Raw genomic sequence first — 20495 nt, 5'->3', positions numbered from 1 at the left:
CAATTTCTAATTCAGTGTAGCTTTATGTTATTCAGGTCCAAGAAAGTGATTGCTTTAATATTTTGAGCAGTTTTCAAGTAATGTATTGGTAAAAAGACTCACTCGCACAGTAGAATGCCATTCTCCAGGCTGCTCCTGAAGTCCTTCTCACCAAACGTTCTCCCCGTCACTGCCTACAAATTGGAAATACAGAATATTTGTCTCTAAGCTGTGTTGTTTCTTATCATTTCATTTTTATATCAAATCAAGCAACATGTTCTTTTTCACTGTTAGGACGACGTTATTCTGAAATGTCCACGATAACAAAACTCCTGTATGGTGAATAGCTCAGTATACAGTATATACCACGGCGCTGTCGAATGCATGATTCTGATTGGATTTTTTATATATATTTTTTTTTTAACAAAGTGTAATTGTTGATATGAAATTTGTAATTTTTTTTTGTGAGGAGATGCTTATTTAGCATTTTTAGAAGGAGTCGCCGGTGTCAGCGCTATTCAACCTCAAAGGCAAAGCTGTAACTTTAAAGTTTTCAGGACAGAGAGCTTTGTGATTTCTCTGGAACATGACAATACACATTTGTTTTCTAATTATTAACTTCAAGAGTAAATTAAAAAAAAAAAAAAAAAAAGAGAGGCTGGTGAGGAAAAGATTGCATATAGCTGGTATAATGTTGTTTCACGGATGTTTCATAAGTTTATACATATCTATAAACTGATAAAAATACACGTTCTTTAATTAATAAAATAAGTCATCATTGGCAAAGTAAGAGGTATAAAAGGAATAAAACACGGGACATGCTGTTATTTGGGAAATAATCAATTTCAGGGTGGGAACAGTAACTCCACATCAGATCTCCACGTCATTGATTATTTTCCTGAAATGGCACATCCAGTCATCTATTATTGCTTTCATAACATATAATCTATTTATCTATATCTAATATATCTATATCTAACTCCTAACCCAAAACCTAACCTCTATAACAAGAAAAATCTTTTGTTCTTGTTTAGAAAATAAAGAATATTTTGTGAGAACCAGTAAAGCGGCCTCACAATCTTATTTCTATTGTTATGGGGACATCCTCACAAAGACCTTAAAACCTCACACACTCTCACACACATTCTCACACACACACACACACTCTCACACAAGTTTGATGAGTTTGTACTTCTTTGATGAAGTTTCTAATGGGTTTGATGTTTTTGTAACTAATTAATGAAGAACGTTTAGTAGCTATTAAACAGATTTTAAATGTTGAGAATGTTTCTAAACTTTTAATTTTTTTGAAAGAAGAATTTGAGAATATATATTTTTATAAAAGCGCAGCACGGACACACACGTATCAACCTAATCTACCTCAATCAACATATGAATGAAATGCCCTTGAGTGAACATGCATTGATCAGTAATGTGTCTCAGAGGGTCAGGATTGAACAGTATGTGGAATGTGTGTGTGTGTGTGTGTGTGTGTGGTTTTTGTATGCGAAATACATATTTTATAACGATATACTTATCACAAAAAGCTAAATGAAGCATTCTGAGCTAGAATCTGAGCTTTTCAATGATGAAGTTATTTTCTCTTTGTTGTAAATATAGAGCTTTGAGGAAGACACACAGACACGTGCACTTCCTCTCAGAGTGTGAAACAGCTGAGGTCTATTTCAAGCACTAAAAGGTCACTTATTGTCTCGTGTCCTTCAACTAGCCCCAGGAGCAGATGTGTGTGTGTGTGTGTGTGTGTGTGTGTGTGTGTGTGTGTGTGTGTGTGTCCATCCTCACCTTTCTATACTTGTAAGTACCAGATGCACTCACTATAATAGCAGAATTTTAATGTGAGGTCATTCTGACAGTCCACAGTCAAAACATATACTTGTTTGTGTCTCAGTTGTGATGATTGTTGGGAGCACGAAATGATTTATTTACATCACTATCACAAGACAATAAATATTGCTTTCCGGAGACAACAGGAAACTTTTGTTGACATTTCGACACAACATACATCTCAACCAGGATGAAAACAAGGGTTCATTTTGAGATCATAGCAGTCATAACAATTAATATGAACTGACCTAGCGCTTTTAACAATAGACATTGACACGAAGGGGTTTTTACAGAAACGCGGATGTAGATTTACGTCCTTAATGAGCAAACCAGGGGGCGACAAAACCTCCTTGAGACGACACAAGAAAGAAACCTTGAGAGGAACCTGATTAAAAGGGAACCCGTTCTCTTCTGAGTGACACTGGAGAGTTAGGATTATAAATCATTACTGTACACATATAGAGACTTGAGAAAAGACAAACAGTACTAAGAAGAAGAAGAAGAAGAAGAAGAAGCAGAAGAATCCTGAGATGAGCAACAGGATAGTCTGTACGATTACAGCAGAAGTTTCATCTCTATGAGTAAAATGACATGCAGTTAAAAATAAATAAATAAATAAATAAATAAATAAATAAGCACAATGTAAATTAGGAATAATTTAAACATTTATGAATAGCTATGTGTTTATATAAAGATGCAATGATTTTGTTATGCAGCTATTTTTCAAATCAAGCGTCATGCCTATTCTAAATGTGTGTGAATACAATATAGAATTAAACAGTTTCATATTACAGTGTGTAATGATCTCAGGAAAATAAAAAAAGTTTGAGAATATTACCCTGTTACTTCAGGAAAATTACATTTATTATCTTGTGATAATGACAACCAGAGATCACAGGAAAACCAATGACATGAATGAATATAATATATGAACGCACGGGCTTTTATCAGTCCGTTCAGGATTTCGCGGAGTGATTGAGGCGGCCAAAAAATGCTTGATTTCAAAATCTGCGATGCAACATGCTGAGTTGGTTTTTTTGTTGTTTTTTTATCGCAGCGAGGTTTGTTGGTAAATGAGACCTTTTAGCTGCGCTCATTTTCGGTGCACGTGAATCGAAGGGGGCTTTGGCTGAATGCATGTTTTGATGAAGTCAGATGACGTCTCCTGGTCCAAATCTGTGGTAATAACTGCGAATATTGCAGAGTTTGCTTGATTTTGCGCTCACTTCTGCGATCGCAAAATCGCAAAGTCCTGGAGGAACTGCTTTATGACGTTCCTTGGAACTGTTCTCAAAATGGGTGACGTTCTAGTAAGATCATGAACTATACAAGAAGCTTTTGGCACAGAGCCAAAGCCTTTAATGCCATGGTAATGAGCTGATTAGTTGAGTCAGATGGTTTAGTAGTTGTAGAGGATAAAATGTGCAGCACGGAGCCGGGAATGATAAACTCATAAGAATTAAGAGAATTTAGGATTACTGTCGTTTAAGAGCATTACTGACAAAGTACGAATGAAATGCTTCCAAATATAGTAGTATTACAAATCCGTGTACGAGTGTACAGCATGCGTGCGTGCAAATTTTGAGCAAAGGACGTCTACGTGAAAACGGATTCTGGAAGTCTAAAACATACTGATAAATATATACAGTATTGTAGACTAATATACGGTATGTAATGTAATCATCTGACAAACACGCACCACATGCTCTCAGGGAACTAGGCAAATCGGCGCTGTGAATTTTTACACAGGTTTATGCAAAGAGGAAAGGTTACAGATTTAAAACCTGAAACTGGACGAGCTTAAAAAAAAAATCCTGATGTGCAATTCAATATGTACGTCTTCGTTTTTGTTGTTAATTTCACACGCACAGGTTTTTTTTTTTTTTTAATGAAAATGGTCAGAAATGAATGTGCTGTTGCTCTTTGGTAGAAATATGTGTATTCAGAAAAACAGTTACATGGAAAGCAAAGTCAAACAGCACAGAAGAAAGAATGCATAGACACAAACACACACGTCTCACTGCAAAGAATACCCTATTGTTCTTTCATATAGCACAATATCCGTTGAGCAGATTTGTCTACCCACACGTCTCGTTTCTCTTTATCCGTTCAATCTTCGTCTCAACCTTTCTTGTCTGCGTCCGATGAAAGGAGGACGTTCGAAGCTTTTCAAAGTGTTGTCTTATCTAGGTTAATTGTAATTTCAATTCAATTACATTTTAGTTGTATAGCGCTTTTAACAACGGACGTTGTCTCAAAGCAGCTTTACAGAAATATATAAACACAGGATAGAGATTTTAAGTTTGCGAGTTTATCCCTATTGAGCGAGCCGGCGGTGACGGTGGCGAGGAAAAACTCCCTAAGATGATATGAGGAAGAAACCCTGAGAGGAACAAGACTCAGAAGGGAACCCGTCCTCATCTGGGTAATAACGGATAGTGTGAAAGTAAGAGAAAGTTCATTATGGTTTTTATATGAAGTCTGTTTTGTTGAACTAGTCCACTGTTCACTAAAGGAGACCTGAGTGCAAAACTGTATGTGGTAATTAAAGTCCTAAGGCCATCGCAGCAACCGCAGTCCCAGCAACCACAGCGAGAATGTCCATGTGGAATTGAGGTCCAAAACGATTTCCATGGTACTTCAAGCGGTACCGTCCTAAGCAATCTCCAGGCTGTAACCTCCAGTTGATGAGAGCTCCATCCGGAAGTAGGGCACCATGATGGATCAAGCAGGTCCGGAGAACAGAAAGGGTCAGGATCACTGGCATCTCCATAAAATCATGTGTGGCTTGACAGAAGGAGAGAGGATGCTGTAAGGATGCTTAGCTTGCTAGCTTAGACAACTCAATAGTTAAGTAAGAATGCTTGTCAGTGTTTTTAGTGCAGTTGTTGTAGGGGGCTTAAAATGAAAAAGTGCTTCTAGAATATTGTTTTTCCGGAAAAATGCAAATGGTTATCAAATATTCCATGTATTTTCCCATTTGTATAAATGGAAATAATTACAAATTTGTGTACATCGTCTGCCAAACAAGTCCCTGTGAACAAGATATTCCTATCTAACGTATTAGAATGAGCACGTTAATATAACCCAGGGATCTGAGTCGAGTAAATGGAACTGCTGTCAGAGCTCCTGTTATAAAAAATTAAATCATTGGTGTTGTGGGATAAAAAACATTTAACATTTTACATCTCTAACAGTCACAGTGGAAAACATTCTGCACGTTTTATGTTGCAAATAAAGTAAAACAGAAAGTGAAGTAAGAATGAAAGCAGATAAGTGCTTCATTGTTAACTGATCTTTTGTGGAACTGAAAAAAAGATCCTTGTTGTTATTATGGATTTTAGTTTGATAAGCAAAATGTGGCATCGTGCCAATGTATAACCTCATACCGTCACTGTATTTGAAGGCAGAAAACCAAATATCAAACCTGTAATACAGTACAGATTCTTATAAAATTTACTACTGAGCACCAGTCGATGAAACGCTTTTTCCACTGGGTGTTTTGTTGATAATGATTCTCCCATTCTCTCTGCAGATGGACTGAGATCAAGTGCCTGAGAGAAAGTTTGCATGTGATTTGCATTTGACAAAAGTTCAGTCACTCAACCACCCAAACTCTGGAGGATGTCGAGAGTACAATTCCCGACGTGATTCAAGAAATCCTGATCTGCCGGGTTAGTACACCAACATGAATTTGTCTGCATTTGTCTGCCTAATTTTATACTTGGTTTAAACATCAACTGCACAAAGTCAACAGTAGTTTTCTCTTTTTGTTTTGGCTTTGATACCTATATACACACACACACACACACACACACACACACACACACATATCTAAACATATCTATCTATCTATCTATCTCTCTCTCTCTCTCTCTCTATATGTATATATATATATATATGTATATATATATATATATATATATATATATATATATATATACACACACATATACACACACACATACATATACATATATATACATACATGTGTGTGTGTGTGTATATATGTGTATATATATATATATATATATATATATATATATATATATATATATATATATATATATATATATATATATATATATATATATACATACACACACACATACACACATACATACACATATATACATATATGTGTAGAACTTTTGTTTACCATAAAACCAGTGTAACCTGGCAACCCAAAATACATTTTTTTTCTTCTACACATGGACATTATTGTTAGACACGTTTATTGTTAACATACCTTACTTTTTCCTTTTGTAAATTTCAGTATGCCACATAAGTTTTCGTCTTTCTTTGCTCAGTTGCATCTACAGTAACTCAAATAACCACTCTATACAGCCATGGTGAGCAGAAAAGCATTCCAGACTGTGCAACACGTTAAACCTTAAGGCGGATGAGCTATAACAGCAGAACACCGCTACAGAGGGCACGGACTCACCAACACAGGACAGCTGAAGACTGGAGTTGGATAAAACATCCAGTTTTCTCCAGTTTTGAACTGCTGACACATGATTGACTTATAGGATAATTGGTTAAATGTGCAGGGGGTACAAGTGTTCCTATTTAATATACTGTATATATACACTGCTAATTAATTATCAGTCATAAGTCACTATTCCATTAATAATATCGGCTTCATATGGATCGTATTCCACATTAATTTCATACAGGCTTCGTTCAGACTTTGTTAATGCGGAGGTTTATATAAGCCTCGGTCTGGGAGTCATTTCCTGGTGTGTAGGTTGGCAGCTGCTGACTGTGCTAAGCACTAACACTCGATTCTAGCGCTGGAATCAGGTCATTTTCTTTTCTATCACCCAGAGAAGAGAGAGTTGGGAATTAATATATTGGAGGGAAACCAGGGCTAAAACGGAAATTAGGTCTCTGCTCACACACACACACACACACACACACACACACACACACACACACACAGAGGCCTACACATACATGTACTCACAGACAGACATACAAAAAAGAAACATCTCCAACACTGACTTTTCCAAAACACACTCACACACACACACACACACACACACACACACACACACACACACACACACACACACACACAGTCTGGATTACAGTTAAGTGCTTTGTGGTAAGTGGTCATGAGGTCAGACATAACTTGTAGGCATTCCGATATTTATTTTACATCAAACAAAGCCAAAAACTAATGAAAATTGTAAGTAGGTCAGCAAAATCACTCCCTCTCTCACACACACACACACACACACACACACACACACACACACACACACACATAGCTAAATGACAACTATACGACTACATGTAATGTGACTTGAAGTGAAACAGGAAGAAACAAAAAAAAAATTCTGGTGCCAGCCAAAGTTGTTAATACCATGAAGGCAAGCTTGCACAGCTGCTGCTGACAATCCAACACACACACACACACACACACACACACACAAACACACGTGCACTAGCAACTGCTCTAGATGTTATAATTGGTCTAGTTATTCATACCACAGTGCTGTTGAATGCTCAGTTCTGATTGGTTGACTCGTTTCCCAGGATTTATATGAACAAACTTGTTCTAATATTATTATTTCTATAGTAACAACGTATATAGGGACAGGTACAGCGGATGATCCACATAAACAGGTTTAATAAACGTGTGCGATCGTTGATATGATGAAGTTTTCCGTGACGTTTATGGAAGGAGTCTCCAGTATCGGAGCTTTGTAACAGTCAGAGGTAAAGCTGTACGTTCTCCCACACAAGTCTTCTTGGTAACATGACAACCTTTCTAATAACTTTCGAGAGAGAGAGAGAGAGAGAGAGAGAGAGAAAAAAGAGAAAGTCTGCTGAGGGAAAGATGTTTATCGCTGTTATATCTGTTTATAATGTTCCAAGACATTAACTACAAATATAACAATAAGGAGAGGAAAAGGTTGACAAGGTGTTGGATTAGGGTTAAATGGGCTTGGCTACTTGGCAAAAGAGCTAGCTTTTTATGCATTTGCATAGCTGGTTTATTCTGACCCTCCACTCAGTGCTTCACCACCAACATCTCAGCGTCCTCTACTTTCACATTCATTGGGCACGTAACGAGGAAGCTCTGGACTGAACTGGAGCTTGGGGAAATAACATTGACACTGGACTCCTCTTCCTTGTGTGCCAGGGGTCTCACCGGGGACAACTGTATCCTTCAGGCTGGCAACAACTCTGCTGCCCGTCAGCCCGCATCACTCCAACCTGTCACTGATTATATTATATTATATTTATATTACCAGATCTGCCAACCTTTACGCATTTTGTATAGGAGCTCTGATGTTTATCACTGAAGTATGCCAGTATGACTCATCACTCAAAAATACACCAAAAGAGCAGCATTTTCTTCTCACTAAAACGTCAGACTAGCCAACTGACATATTACTCTGGAATTATTTGCATAGGTGCTTAAAGTTGTTTCCCCCCTTATTTACTTTACATAATGTACAGCTCAGTTTTCACAATTGCCACTGCCAGCAAGCAGTCCCCGACTGCACAACTGACAATATTATTACACCTGGAAGGGTGGAAATGCTCCTTATCCTGTCTTTTTTAGGCTATCGGTTCTGGACATAGACATCCGAATAGATCATCGCAACCTTTTTTTTAAAGCAGTATACGTTAAGCAGGGAAAAATCATATCGCACAAACCTAACCACAATCACTTCAGTTACTTTTTTACGTCAACACTTCACATTAAGCTTACCTTAACTAACATCACTTACTGCATTAGTTAACATAACTTCAGCATTAATAAACCACAAGTAAAGTAAACATTGTATGTTAACGCATGTATTTTCCTAAAACTGCACTGGTTTAGGTTCTGTGGGTTGAAGGTTCAGGAATATAACGCTCTAACAGACCCAATATGTTTACATTTATATAATACTGATTATAGCAAACAATTCAAGGTGAACGTTAAATGCTTGGCTCATGGTGGTTTAAAGGCAGTGCCATGACTGAACTCATTATTTTGCGATAACTAAAATTGTACCCACTGAGCTTCCAATAAATAAATATGATTATACATATAAGCCAAATTTTTTTTATATCTTTATATCTGAATCACTGGATTATGTTTAAACAAATAGAACCAACGCATGAATGAAGATGCCTCCACCAAAACTCCAAAACAGGAAGCTGTCAGGCCTGGAGTTACTAGCAGAATAGGATATTTAGACTAAATATAACACTTAAACATGGCATGTGGGTTCTGACCGTCTCTGACGTGATTCTTATATCAGCCTGGCTATAAAATGCACAGCTGCTTGGCCCCGAATACTATAATCCATGTTTAGTTATTGTTATTAATAGAACATCAGCCTTATTAAGACATGTCTCAAACGTGATGGACATTATCTTGAGTGTCCCTACGGTGTGGTTAGTATTAATCGATTAGCTAGCAAGCAACGAAAGCACAACGCTTTTCAAGTTCTTTTTTTCTAGTGACTTTTTTTCTATGCCCACTGTTCCAAACACCATCTTTCCTTAATGGTTTTTTTTTTAATGACTGTTATTTGTTAAACGGAATGTTATAAGAGAACATTAGTGTTTGGAACACACCCAGGTGAGTGAGAGGGTCTCTGCTGTGTCTTAAAATACAACTGAAAAATAGGCCATGTGACCTGGATTAAGTCAAACAGACAAAATCATAGACACATTCAGAGACTACAATAAACACTGGAGCTTATAATAAATTAACATAATTAATATGGAATAATATATCTGTATGTTAGACTTGGCTAACATTACACAAGGGTGAGTCCATCTCAAGTGGTCCAATAATTGTAAAGCTGGTTGCTTGGCTGTGCTTAATTTTCCCCCCAAAAATTGAGTGATTAATACGTATTGACATTGCAAAAACACAATTTTTTTTTTTTTTTTAATTATTTTACTTTGTTTAACTACACTGGCCATCTTTGTGTCATGGCACACAACAAATTTTGGTTATACAGCTGCTTACAGAAACCTCAGTATCTTGGCTCAGGATGGTCCTAACTTCTTGTAACAAAAACATTAAGCACATTCTTCTTACTTAGACTTAGAACTTAAGCCCAAATGTAATGCTCAAGATTGCTCACAGTTCCACTTTTATAGTAAATTTATCATGGGAAAGGTTCAAGTCTCAGTCTTAATTTGTTTAGGGGGTACCTAAAAGTATAGTGTGTATGCAAAACATTTCAGTTTTGAGACGTTTCTTTTTTATGGGGGTGGAAAAGGCAATTTTTAAAAAAACATTGCCCTCAATTTCAGGTTGAATACCTCTGGTGAGGGACCAGATACAAACCTGAAATTTTCACAGAAAAAAGTCCTCTATTGTAGCATTATACTGTAAAAAAATTTATGTCTGAGATTCCACTGGTTACAGAGCTTGGGCTAGTAGAAATCTAGGGAAAAGCTTTCTTTATTTATGCATCTTGAGAAATGAACAGATATAATATAAGCATAACAAATAATACAAAATGTACAGTATTTTACAGTAATTATATTTATGATTGACGTACAATAGCTTATGCTTTTCAGTGAGGTCTAAAATATTACTACATTTGATATTGGTAACAGTGAAGCATGATCTATCTCAGGGTTCTTCACATCTGCAGAGTTTAGCTCCAACCTCCAAACTCATCTGCCTGTAATTTTCTAGCAATCCTGAAAACCTTGGTTAGCTTGTTCAGGTGTGTTTGATTAGGGGTGGAGCTAAACTCTGCAGCTCAGTAGACCTCAGGGGCCAGATTTAAAAGAACCCTGACAGCAAGCAATTCCCGACTGCAAAAGGTTCCCGACGAATAGTGGAAATTGTCCTTTTCGTGTCTTGGTTCTGGACAGTTAAATAGTTTACGGCATTTTAAAAAAAAAAATGGTATATGGCAAGCAGGGAAAAGCACTGTACAAGCATAATCACAATCACTACACCCACTTTATTATGTTAATACTTTACAGTAAGCTTACCTTAACTAACATCATTTACTGCATTAGTTAACATAATTTCAGCATTTGAAAACCTTGACGCTTAAATGTTGACAAAATACATCTACATTAATTATTTATTCAATCCATGACTATGCATAAACCCACATAAATTAACAAAAAAATTACATCATGTTCCTAAATGTTAATCATAAATTCTGAACTCTTGTCTCAAGGTGTGTGTGTGTGTAATATATATATATATATATATATATATATATATATATATATATATATATATATATATATATATATATATATATATATATATGTTGAACTCCGTTCTGGATTTTGCCAGTTAACAATCACAAACATGCTCAGTATTCTCGATTCTGATTGGCTGACAGACGTTCTGAGGTGTGCACTTATTTATCAATACACGCACAGCTAAAGTAGTTCCAGTTTGAGCCATTGATATGCATTTATTGGAGAGAGAGAGAGAGCGAGAGAGAGAGAGAGAGCACGTGTGATTGCAGTAATGAGACAGAAAAGTCGGTGAACAAGTATCAATATTCATTTATTTATTCGCTGTATTTTCTGCAGTAATTAAAAAAAAAAAAAAGAAGCCCTGTGAGCAAGTAGGCCTATTGATATTTATTTATTTTTTGGTTCCATTTTTATATTATCAGCATGAAATGGAAAAAACCCTGTGAACTCTCCCTCTCGTTACTAGTTCTAAAATGACTGTTTCTAATTAGCAACGGAGGCTTACGATGGGATGCATAATAAATTAGTTCTGATAGATAAATAAAGTGTTCCTGATTAAATGGCTTATTTTATCGTGAGCCGTGTAAAATACAGTATAACGCTCTGTCAGGCTAAGGACACACAACCACACACACACACGGTTATTTGACTTCATACCAGAAGGCATTTAAATGCTAAATCTCCTAGTTGTCACAGTCAAGAAGGCACATGTGACTCAGTTACAATTCAGAGGTTTGTGTAGGCATGAGTGTGTGTGGTGGGAACCAAATGTCCCCACAAGGATAGGAACATCTGACAACTGACCTTGTGGGGACATTTGGCTGGTCTCTGTAAGGAAAAACTGTTTTTGGTGGTTGTTGTTTTTTTTACACTTCAACTTTTATTATTTTAAAAAAAACTTAAAAAAAAAAAAGTTTCCATTTGGTTACTGAGGTAAAGTTTAGGGTTCAATTTTGGCATAGATTTTAGCATAGCATTAAAAATGAGCTGCATTAATAAAGGAAGGTCCTCACAAGTATAGTAAGACAAGTGTGTGTGTTTTGTATTGCACCAGTTGCTTAGACACCTATTATAGTGTATCCTTTAACATGAGCCACTTCAGAGTACAGGCAAACGAAAGAAAAAAACAAAAACAAACCTAAAAAGACTCTCTCTCTCTCTCTCTCTCTCTCTCTCTCACACACACACACACTTATCATAATTACATAAGCAATTACATAAGTGCATAAGTTCCAGTCCCACTTAATATTCTAACACACACACGCACACGCACACACACACACACACACACACACACACGCACGCACCCTTGGAATACTATCCTCACTGGCTATTTCCTCCAAGTTGTGTATTACAGTGCTGATATAATGCTTCACCTAGCCCTAAAAAGCACTGCTCTTAATGAAGACCAGACACAATGTCAAACTATCCAGCATTCCCATATTTAGTTGGTCCCCAAATAGCTAAAATGCATGCCCCCCCACACACACACAGGGTTGCCAGGTAACACGCCTGGAACAATGTACTTCGAAAGTATGTGGAACCCCCCTCCAAACAAATTACCAAACACTGCTCCTCTTTCTTTCTGTCTTTCGCCACATTCTCACCCCCCTCTCCTCTCAACCTCCCTCAGCAGGACCTCTGTTCTCTCACCCCGTCTTTCTCTCTCACTATCGCTACTGTGCTAGGAAACAAAATGAGTAAGAGCTACACATTTTACGCCAAAGCAGTGCCTTCTTGGAGACATGAACACCCCGGAGACATGTGACGCCCACCCTCTCCCGCTCTCTCACTTTCTTTCTCATCTGTAAAACTTAAGAGCAGGCTAATGGACTTACCAGATCACAACATACTTATGCAAGTGTACTTTCAGGATTGTGTGACAGCGAATGCTGAACGTGCAACTTTTAAAATAAGCATGTGTGTATCTATGTGTGTGTGTGTGTGTGTGTGTGTGTGTGTGGTCTTAGTATGACCTGTCTCTTGTTCCAGTAGGAGACCAAATCATTTAAGCTCTAGACTTCCTGGGGCCATTTTCTGTGCTCTCCAAAATAGAGACGCTAAACTAAGATCAATGCTTTTTCCAGGTCAGTAACAGATATGTTACTTGTTACTTGTTTAAGCGTGGGCAGATGACAGTGGCAGCAGGAATTCGGCACAAAAACAGAGGCATGAAATGTATGCACTCAAAAAGTCCCACCAATCCATAAAGGTATATTATTATTATTATTATTATTATTATTATTATTATTGATATACCATGGTGTTCTTGAATTCTCAAATCAAATTGGTCAGAAGGTGGGGATTCATTTTCTCTAACGTCAGCTCTGACAGCTCATGTTATGGCTCCAAATTTTGGCTCCAAGGCAAATCACAGGTTAATATTGTCAAAACACATTTCCTTATGTTTAAGTGATGAAATAAATGCATGTCATTCATGGCATACTTTATATCAGGGCTGCAATTAGGGATTATTTTGATAATCGATTAATCTATTGATTTTTTTTAAATTAATTGATTAATTGGAGGGGGAGCACTTTTGCCTCGTACCTGTCAGGTTGGCGGCTTGAATCCCGCATCTGCCCTTTGTGTATGTTTGCATGTTCCCCCTGTGCTTTGCAGGTTTATTTATTTATTATTTATTTATTTGTTTATTACTATTTTATTATTATTTATTTTTATTTATTATGTATTACCGCATTTATATATTATATATACGGTGCCCTCCGGTAATATTGGCACCCATGGTAAATATGAGAAATATGAAATGTGAAAAACTGTCTTTATTGCTTAACCTTTTGAACTTTTGTTCAAAAAAATCACAGAAATACTCTGCTCTCATGGATATCAAACAACTGAAAACACAAGACAGGTTTATAAAAAACAAACAAACCAACAAAAAAAAAATCTTGGTTAAATATAGGTGTGCAATAATTATTGGCACCCCTATGAGTTCATATGAGAAAAATATATTTGAAGTATATTCCCATTGATATTTAAAATCTTGTCTTGGGGTCAGAAACTTCAAATGGGATCGGGTTCTATGGTCAGATGAAACCAAAATAGAGCTTTTGGGCAATAAATACCAGAGGTGGCTTTGGCGCATATTGAGAGGTAGCCATATGGAAAAGTACCTCATGCCCACAGTTAAATATGGGGGTGGCTTTAATGTTCTGGGGCTGTTTTTCTGCCAGAGGACCTGGATATTTTGTTAGGATACATGGCATCATGGACTCTATCAAATATCAACAGATATTAAATGAAAACTGACTACCTCTGACAGAAAGATTAAAATGGGCCGTGGTTGGATCTTCCAGCAGGGCATTGATCCAAAACATGCATCACAATCAACACAAAAATGGTTTACAGACCACAAAATCAAGGTCCTGCCATGAACATCCCAGTCCCATGACCTGAACCCCATAGAAAACCCGTGGGGTGAACTGAAGAGGAGAGTCCACCAGCATAGACCTTGAAATGTGAAGGATCTGGAGAGATTCTGTATGGAGGAACGGTCTCAGATCCCTCGGCATGTATTCTCAAACCTCATCAGGCATTATAGGAGAAGACTCAGAGCTGTTATCTTGGCAAAGGGAGGTAGCACAAAGTACTGACTAAAAAGGGTGCCAATAATTGCCGCACACCTATATTTAACAAAGATATTTGTATTTTGGAAAATCCTGTGTTTTGTTTGCAACTGTTTGATATCCATGAGAGCAGAGTATTTTTGTGATTTTTTTTTAACAAAAGATCAAAAGGTTCAACAATACTTCACAGCCTTCTTTGCTCATATTTACCAAGGGTGCCAATATTAATGGAGGGCACTGTGTATGTATTCTATTTATTCCAAAAAGACTTCAATGCAATAATTTACACCCAGGCCCCCTGGCAGTTCTTTACCCTGGTTAGTCAATTCCGCTGATTTACCTGTGTGTACATACTTTTGTAGTTTCCTGTATGTTCTCTAGGACATTTCAGTTTACCGGACATCTTTGTTCTTTCACCCTGAATTATTTCGACCGCACCATTCAACATTTTTGTAAATTCTACACGACTGAATGAATCAAGTGTACCAATTTCATTAGTGTTGCTTGATCCATATAAGAGCTTTTGGTCTAAAGGTTTATCAAAGGGAGGTGAAATGCAGGGGCATGTACTAAACTTGATTTACATGATATTTACATTTATTCATGTGGCAGGTGCTTTTACCCAAAGTGACCTACAGTCAGAGACTATTTGCAATCAGGGCTAAAGACAACTTTCCTTCAAAGAGAAAAGGATATTAAATATAAGGTTTGCCTTTTGGCAGATTATTTGCTTAAAAGTGGATTATTTTGGACTTTTTTTTTTGTTGTCATATAAAAAAAATGCAGAATGGTATGAAGCAGTCAGTGCGTTTACATGGACAACAACAATCCACTATTAACCCGATTAAGACAATACTTTGATTAAGAAACTAGCATGTAAAATTTTTAATTACCTTAATCTGATTAAGGTCATACTCGAAGTAAACGCAAATCGAATTAAGACGTGTGGGGTATTCCTGTTTTAGTCGCATTATCGAAGTGTATTACAGACATGTACACACCTTAATCACACTATTAATGTCGTGTGGGAGTTTTCACCGCATTTTGTGACAGGACACGTACACACACGGCAGTGCTCAACCGTTTTACGCCAAACAAGAAAGAATGGCTGCGTCCCAAACCGCATATTTGCCTACTATAAGCCTGTAGTAGAAGAAATACATGCATCTTGGCTACTATATAGACGGTAAGTACACGGTTTGGGACTGGGGCTGATTTCTGCTCAGTGACAGTAGTATCAGGTGTTTACATAGACTCCAATTGGGAGGATATTTTTTTAAAGACATATCCGTAACACGTCAACAGCAACGATTGAGAAGGTGCGTGTGAAAACCAGTGGTGAACGAGGTGGATTATCTTCTCTACCATCCTTTTTTTCCCCTAGAAATGCCTTAGGAGCAGAAACAAAATAGATAGACTAAGCACACATTGTCCATTCAGGACAAATTACACACAATGTTTGGTAGGAACATTTCATGAAAATTGCCATCGATAAAACCTTATAAGCGATATAATACCTTGATCAACATAGGAGCGGGCGTGATGATTAAAATGTCTCCACGATGTCTCCTGTTTTTACAGACACAGCATGTGCACCGTGACAAACACATTTTTTCATTTGCGCTGAAAACGCTCAGACATAGCACAACCCATGTGGTCTTATGAACCAGATTTGACTTTATTCGCTAGTCCAGCTCGCATTCTCTCGGACAGACAACCCAATAATAGTCTGCAGAGAGTAGGCGGTTCCTTAGCTTGCGTTTCCTACTCGTTTTGCTTGGCAACAAAACAGCATGCTGACGACATGGAGGAGTTGGCGCCTAAAAAAAATAAATAACCAGAGTTTATATGGAACTGCTGGATTTTACACAATGGACATAGAGCAAACAACGGTTGTTTGCAAAATATGCAAAGGCAAGACTGACACGTTGAGGAAACAGGATGAACCTGTTTAACAACCAAGAAAGCTCCCCAAAGAGTGTGTGGAAAGCCGGATAGCACGTGGAGCACACGGGAACAGCACCACAGCCAGAAACATGGCTGAAGTCAACAAAGGTGTTTGAAAAAGGCATTACTAATGAGAAAACAAGTAAGTGCTGGAAAAATATCATTGATGCTGTGACATTTTACCTGGTCAAGGATATAATACCAATCAAAACAATTGAAAACGAAGGTTTTAAGTGACTTCTAAAAATAGTTCACCCTTCTTATGACTTACGCTATGACTGGCTAAAGTTTCAAACGTGACACTAACAATAAATGTCGTAGGATAAGACTGACATGAGAGAAAGTCTTACCAAATCTGTTCTTATGTAGCATCATCCAAATATCCAATATCCATACACTATAGAGTAAAATGGGAATCCGGTTAAAGCATCTTAATAGGTTTTCTGGCATCTGTGCATGATCAGACCAACACAATTAGGGTTAGGCTTGTGGGTTAGATTCAAGCTTGGGTTAGGGGGTAGGGTTAGGCTTGGGGGTTAGATTCAAGCTTGGGTTAGGGGGTAGGGTTAGGCTTGTGGGTTAGATTCAAACTTGGGTTAGGGGGTAGGGTTAGGCTTGGAGGTTAGATTCAAGCTTGGGTTGGGGGTAGGGTTAGGTTTGGGAGTTAGGTTAAATGGTGGGTTAGGGGGTAGGGTTAGGGGTTGGGGTTAAGTTAAAGCTTGGGTTAGGGGGTAGGGTTGGGCTTGGGGGTTAGGTTAAAGCTTGGGTTAGGGGGTAGGGTTAGGCTTGGGGGTTAGATTCAAGCTTGGGTTAGGGGGTAGGGTTAGGCTTGTGGGTTAGATTCAAACTTGGGTTAGGGGGTAGGGTTAGGCTTGGAGGTTAGATTCAAGCTTGGGTTAGGGGGTAGGGTTAGGCTTGGGGGTTAGGTTAAAGCTAGGGTTAGGCTTAGGGGTTAGGTTAAAGCTTGTGTTAGGGGCTAGATTTAAGGTTGGGGGTTGGGGTTAGGTTAAAGCTAGGGTTAGGGGGTAGGGTTAGGTTTGTGGGTTAGATTCAAGCTTGGGTTAGGGGGTAGGGTTAGGCTTGGGGGTTAGATTCAAGCTTGGGTTAGGGGGTAGGGTTAGGCTTGGGGGTTAGATTCAAGCTTGGGTTAGGGGGTAGGGTTAGGCTTGTGGGTTAGATTCAAACTTGGGTTAGGGGGTAGGGTTAGGCTTGGAGGTTAGATTCAAGCTTGGGTTGGGGGTAGGGTTAGGTTTGGGAGTTAGGTTAAATGGTGGGTTAGGGGGTAGGGTTAGGGGTTGGGGTTAAGTTAAAGCTTGCGTTAGGGGGTAGGGTTGGGCTTGGGGGTTAGGTTAAAGCTTGGGTTAGGGGGTAGGGTTAGGCTTGGGGGTTAGGTTAAAGCTAGGGTTAGGCTTAGGGGTTAGGTTAAAGCTTGTGTTAGGGGCTAGATTTAAGGTTGGGGGTTGGGGTTAGGTTAAAGCTAGGGTTAGGGGGTAGGGTTAGGCTTGTGGGTTAGATTCAAGCTTGGGTTAGGGGGTAGGGTTAGGCTTGGGGGTTAGAGTCAAGCTTGGGTTAGGGGGGTAGGGTTAGGCTTGGGGGTTAGATTCAAGCTTGGGTTGGGGGTAGGGTTAGGTTTGGGAGTTAGGTTAAATGGTGGGTTAGGGGGTGGGGTTAGGGGTTGGGGTTAAGTTAAAGCTTGGGTTAGGGGGTAGGGTTGGGCTTGGGGGTTAGGTTAAAGCTTGGGTTAGGGGGTAGGGTTGGGCTTGGGGGTTAGGTTAAAGCTAGGGTTAGGCTTAGGGGTTAGGTTAAAGCTTGTGTTAGGGGCTAGATTTAAGGTTGGGGGTTGGGGTTAGGTTAAAGCTAGGGTTAGGGGGTAGGGTTAGGTTTGTGGGTTAGATTCAAGCTTGGGTTAGGGGGTAGGGTTAGGCTTGGGGGTTAGATTCAAGCTTGGGTTAGGGGGTAGGGTTAGGCTTGGGGGTTAGATTCAAGCTTGGGTTAGGGGGTAGGGTTAGGCTTGTGGGTTAGATTCAAACTTGGGTTAGGGGGTAGGGTTAGGCTTGGAGGTTAGATTCAAGCTTGGGTTGGGGGTAGGGTTAGGTTTGGGAGTTAGGTTAAATGGTGGGTTAGGGGGTAGGGTTAGGGGTTGGGGTTAAGTTAAAGCTTGCGTTAGGGGGTAGGGTTGGGCTTGGGGGTTAGGTTAAAGCTTGGGTTAGGGGGTAGGGTTAGGCTTGGGGGTTAGGTTAAAGCTAGGGTTAGGCTTAGGGGTTAGGTTAAAGCTTGTGTTAGGGGCTAGATTTAAGGTTGGGGGTTGGGGTTAGGTTAAAGCTAGGGTTAGGGGGTAGGGTTAGGCTTGTGGGTTAGATTCAAGCTTGGGTTAGGGGGTAGGGTTAGGCTTGGGGGTTAGAGTCAAGCTTGGGTTAGGGGGGTAGGGTTAGGCTTGGGGGTTAGATTCAAGCTTGGGTTGGGGGTAGGGTTAGGTTTGGGAGTTAGGTTAAATGGTGGGTTAGGGGGTGGGGTTAGGGGTTGGGGTTAAGTTAAAGCTTGGGTTAGGGGGTAGGGTTGGGCTTGGGGGTTAGGTTAAAGCTTGGGTTAGGGGGTAGGGTTGGGCTTGGGGGTTAGGTTAAAGCTAGGGTTAGGCTTAGGGGTTAGGTTAAAGCTTGTGTTAGGGGCTAGATTTAAGGTTGGGGGTTGGGGTTAGGTTAAAGCTAGGGTTAGGGGGTAGGGTTAGGCTTGTGGGTTAGATTCAAGCTTGGGTTAGGGGGTAGGGTTAGGCTTGGGGGTTAGAGTCAAGCTTGGGTTAGGGGGGTAGGGTTAGGCTTGGGGGTTAGATTCAAGCTTGGGTTGGGGGTAGGGTTAGGTTTGGGAGTTAGGTTAAATGGTGGGTTAGGGGGTGGGGTTAGGGGTTGGGGTTAAGTTAAAGCTTGGGTTAGGGGGTAGGGTTGGGCTTGGGGGTTAGGTTAAAGCTTGGGTTAGGGGGTAGGGTAGGTTAAAGCTAGGGTTAGGCTTAGGGGTTAGGTTAAAGCTTGTGTTAGGGGCTAGATTTAAGGTTGGGGGTTGGGGTTAGGTTAAAGCTAGGGTTAGGGGGTAGGGTTAGGCTTGTGGGTTAGATTCAAGCTTGGGTTAGGGGGTAGGGTTAGGCTTGGGGGTTAGAGTCAAGCTTGGGTTAGGGGGGTAGGGTTAGGCTTGGGGGTTAGATTCAAGCTTGGGTTGGGGGTAGGGTTAGGTTTGGGAGTTAGGTTAAATGGTGGGTTAGGGGGTGGGGTTAGGGGTTGGGGTTAAGTTAAAGCTTGGGTTAGGGGGTAGGGTTGGGCTTGGGGGTTAGGTTAAAGCTTGGGTTAGGGGGTAGGGTTAGGCTTGGGGGTTAGGTTAAAGCTAGGGTTAGGCTTGGGGGTTAGGTTAAAGCTTGTGTTAGGGGCTAGATTTAAGGTTGGGGGTTGGGGTTAGGTTAAAGCTAGGGTTAGGGGGTAGGGTTAGGCTTGTGGGTTAGATTCAAGCTTGGGTTAGGGGGTAGGGTTAGGCTTGGGGGTTAGATTCAAGCTTGGGTTAGGGGGGTAGGGTTAGGTGGTAAACAGAGATTAGATTAGATTGAAAAATGGAAGTATTCCTGTCCCACCATTCAGCTGCTGAAATAAGACAAGGGATGTCCTCTTGTCTTGTGCATATTCATTATTATTTTTTCTTTTATTGTAGCTGCATGTGAACTAATCTAACTTTTAGTAGACTAGAGTGAGTGACTGAGTGAGTGACTCTTAGTATTATTAAAGGATGTTTTCCTGCTGATGACTGAAGGACTGGAACATATGGATCTGCAACGCCGTGTCAGCACTGTGCTGCCCCTTTCTAGCATTTCCCATTGCAACAGCTGTGCCCTTTAATCCGTGTATGTTTGTGTGTGTGTGTGTGTGTGTGTGTGCGCGTGTGTGTGGTAGAGAGAAACAGAAG

General features: G+C 39.5%; 1 protein-coding gene across 1 annotated transcript in view; it reads right to left on the bottom strand.

Annotated features, from left to right (window-relative positions):
- limch1a (LIM and calponin homology domains 1a) overlaps window positions 1–20495 on the bottom strand; it is a 70933-nt gene that overhangs the window by 44439 nt on the left and 5999 nt on the right. The window contains exon 2 of the mRNA XM_053618784.1: window positions 103–173. Coding sequence (XP_053474759.1) covers window positions 103–173 — 71 coding nt within the window. The remainder of the gene's footprint in view (window positions 1–102; window positions 174–20495) is intronic.

The sequence above is a fragment of the Ictalurus furcatus genome, chromosome 29, assembly GCF_023375685.1.
Source record: "Ictalurus furcatus strain D&B chromosome 29, Billie_1.0, whole genome shotgun sequence".
NCBI classification, from domain to species: domain Eukaryota; kingdom Metazoa; phylum Chordata; class Actinopteri; order Siluriformes; family Ictaluridae; genus Ictalurus; species Ictalurus furcatus.
This window is presented reverse-complemented; position numbering and strand designations above follow the sequence as displayed.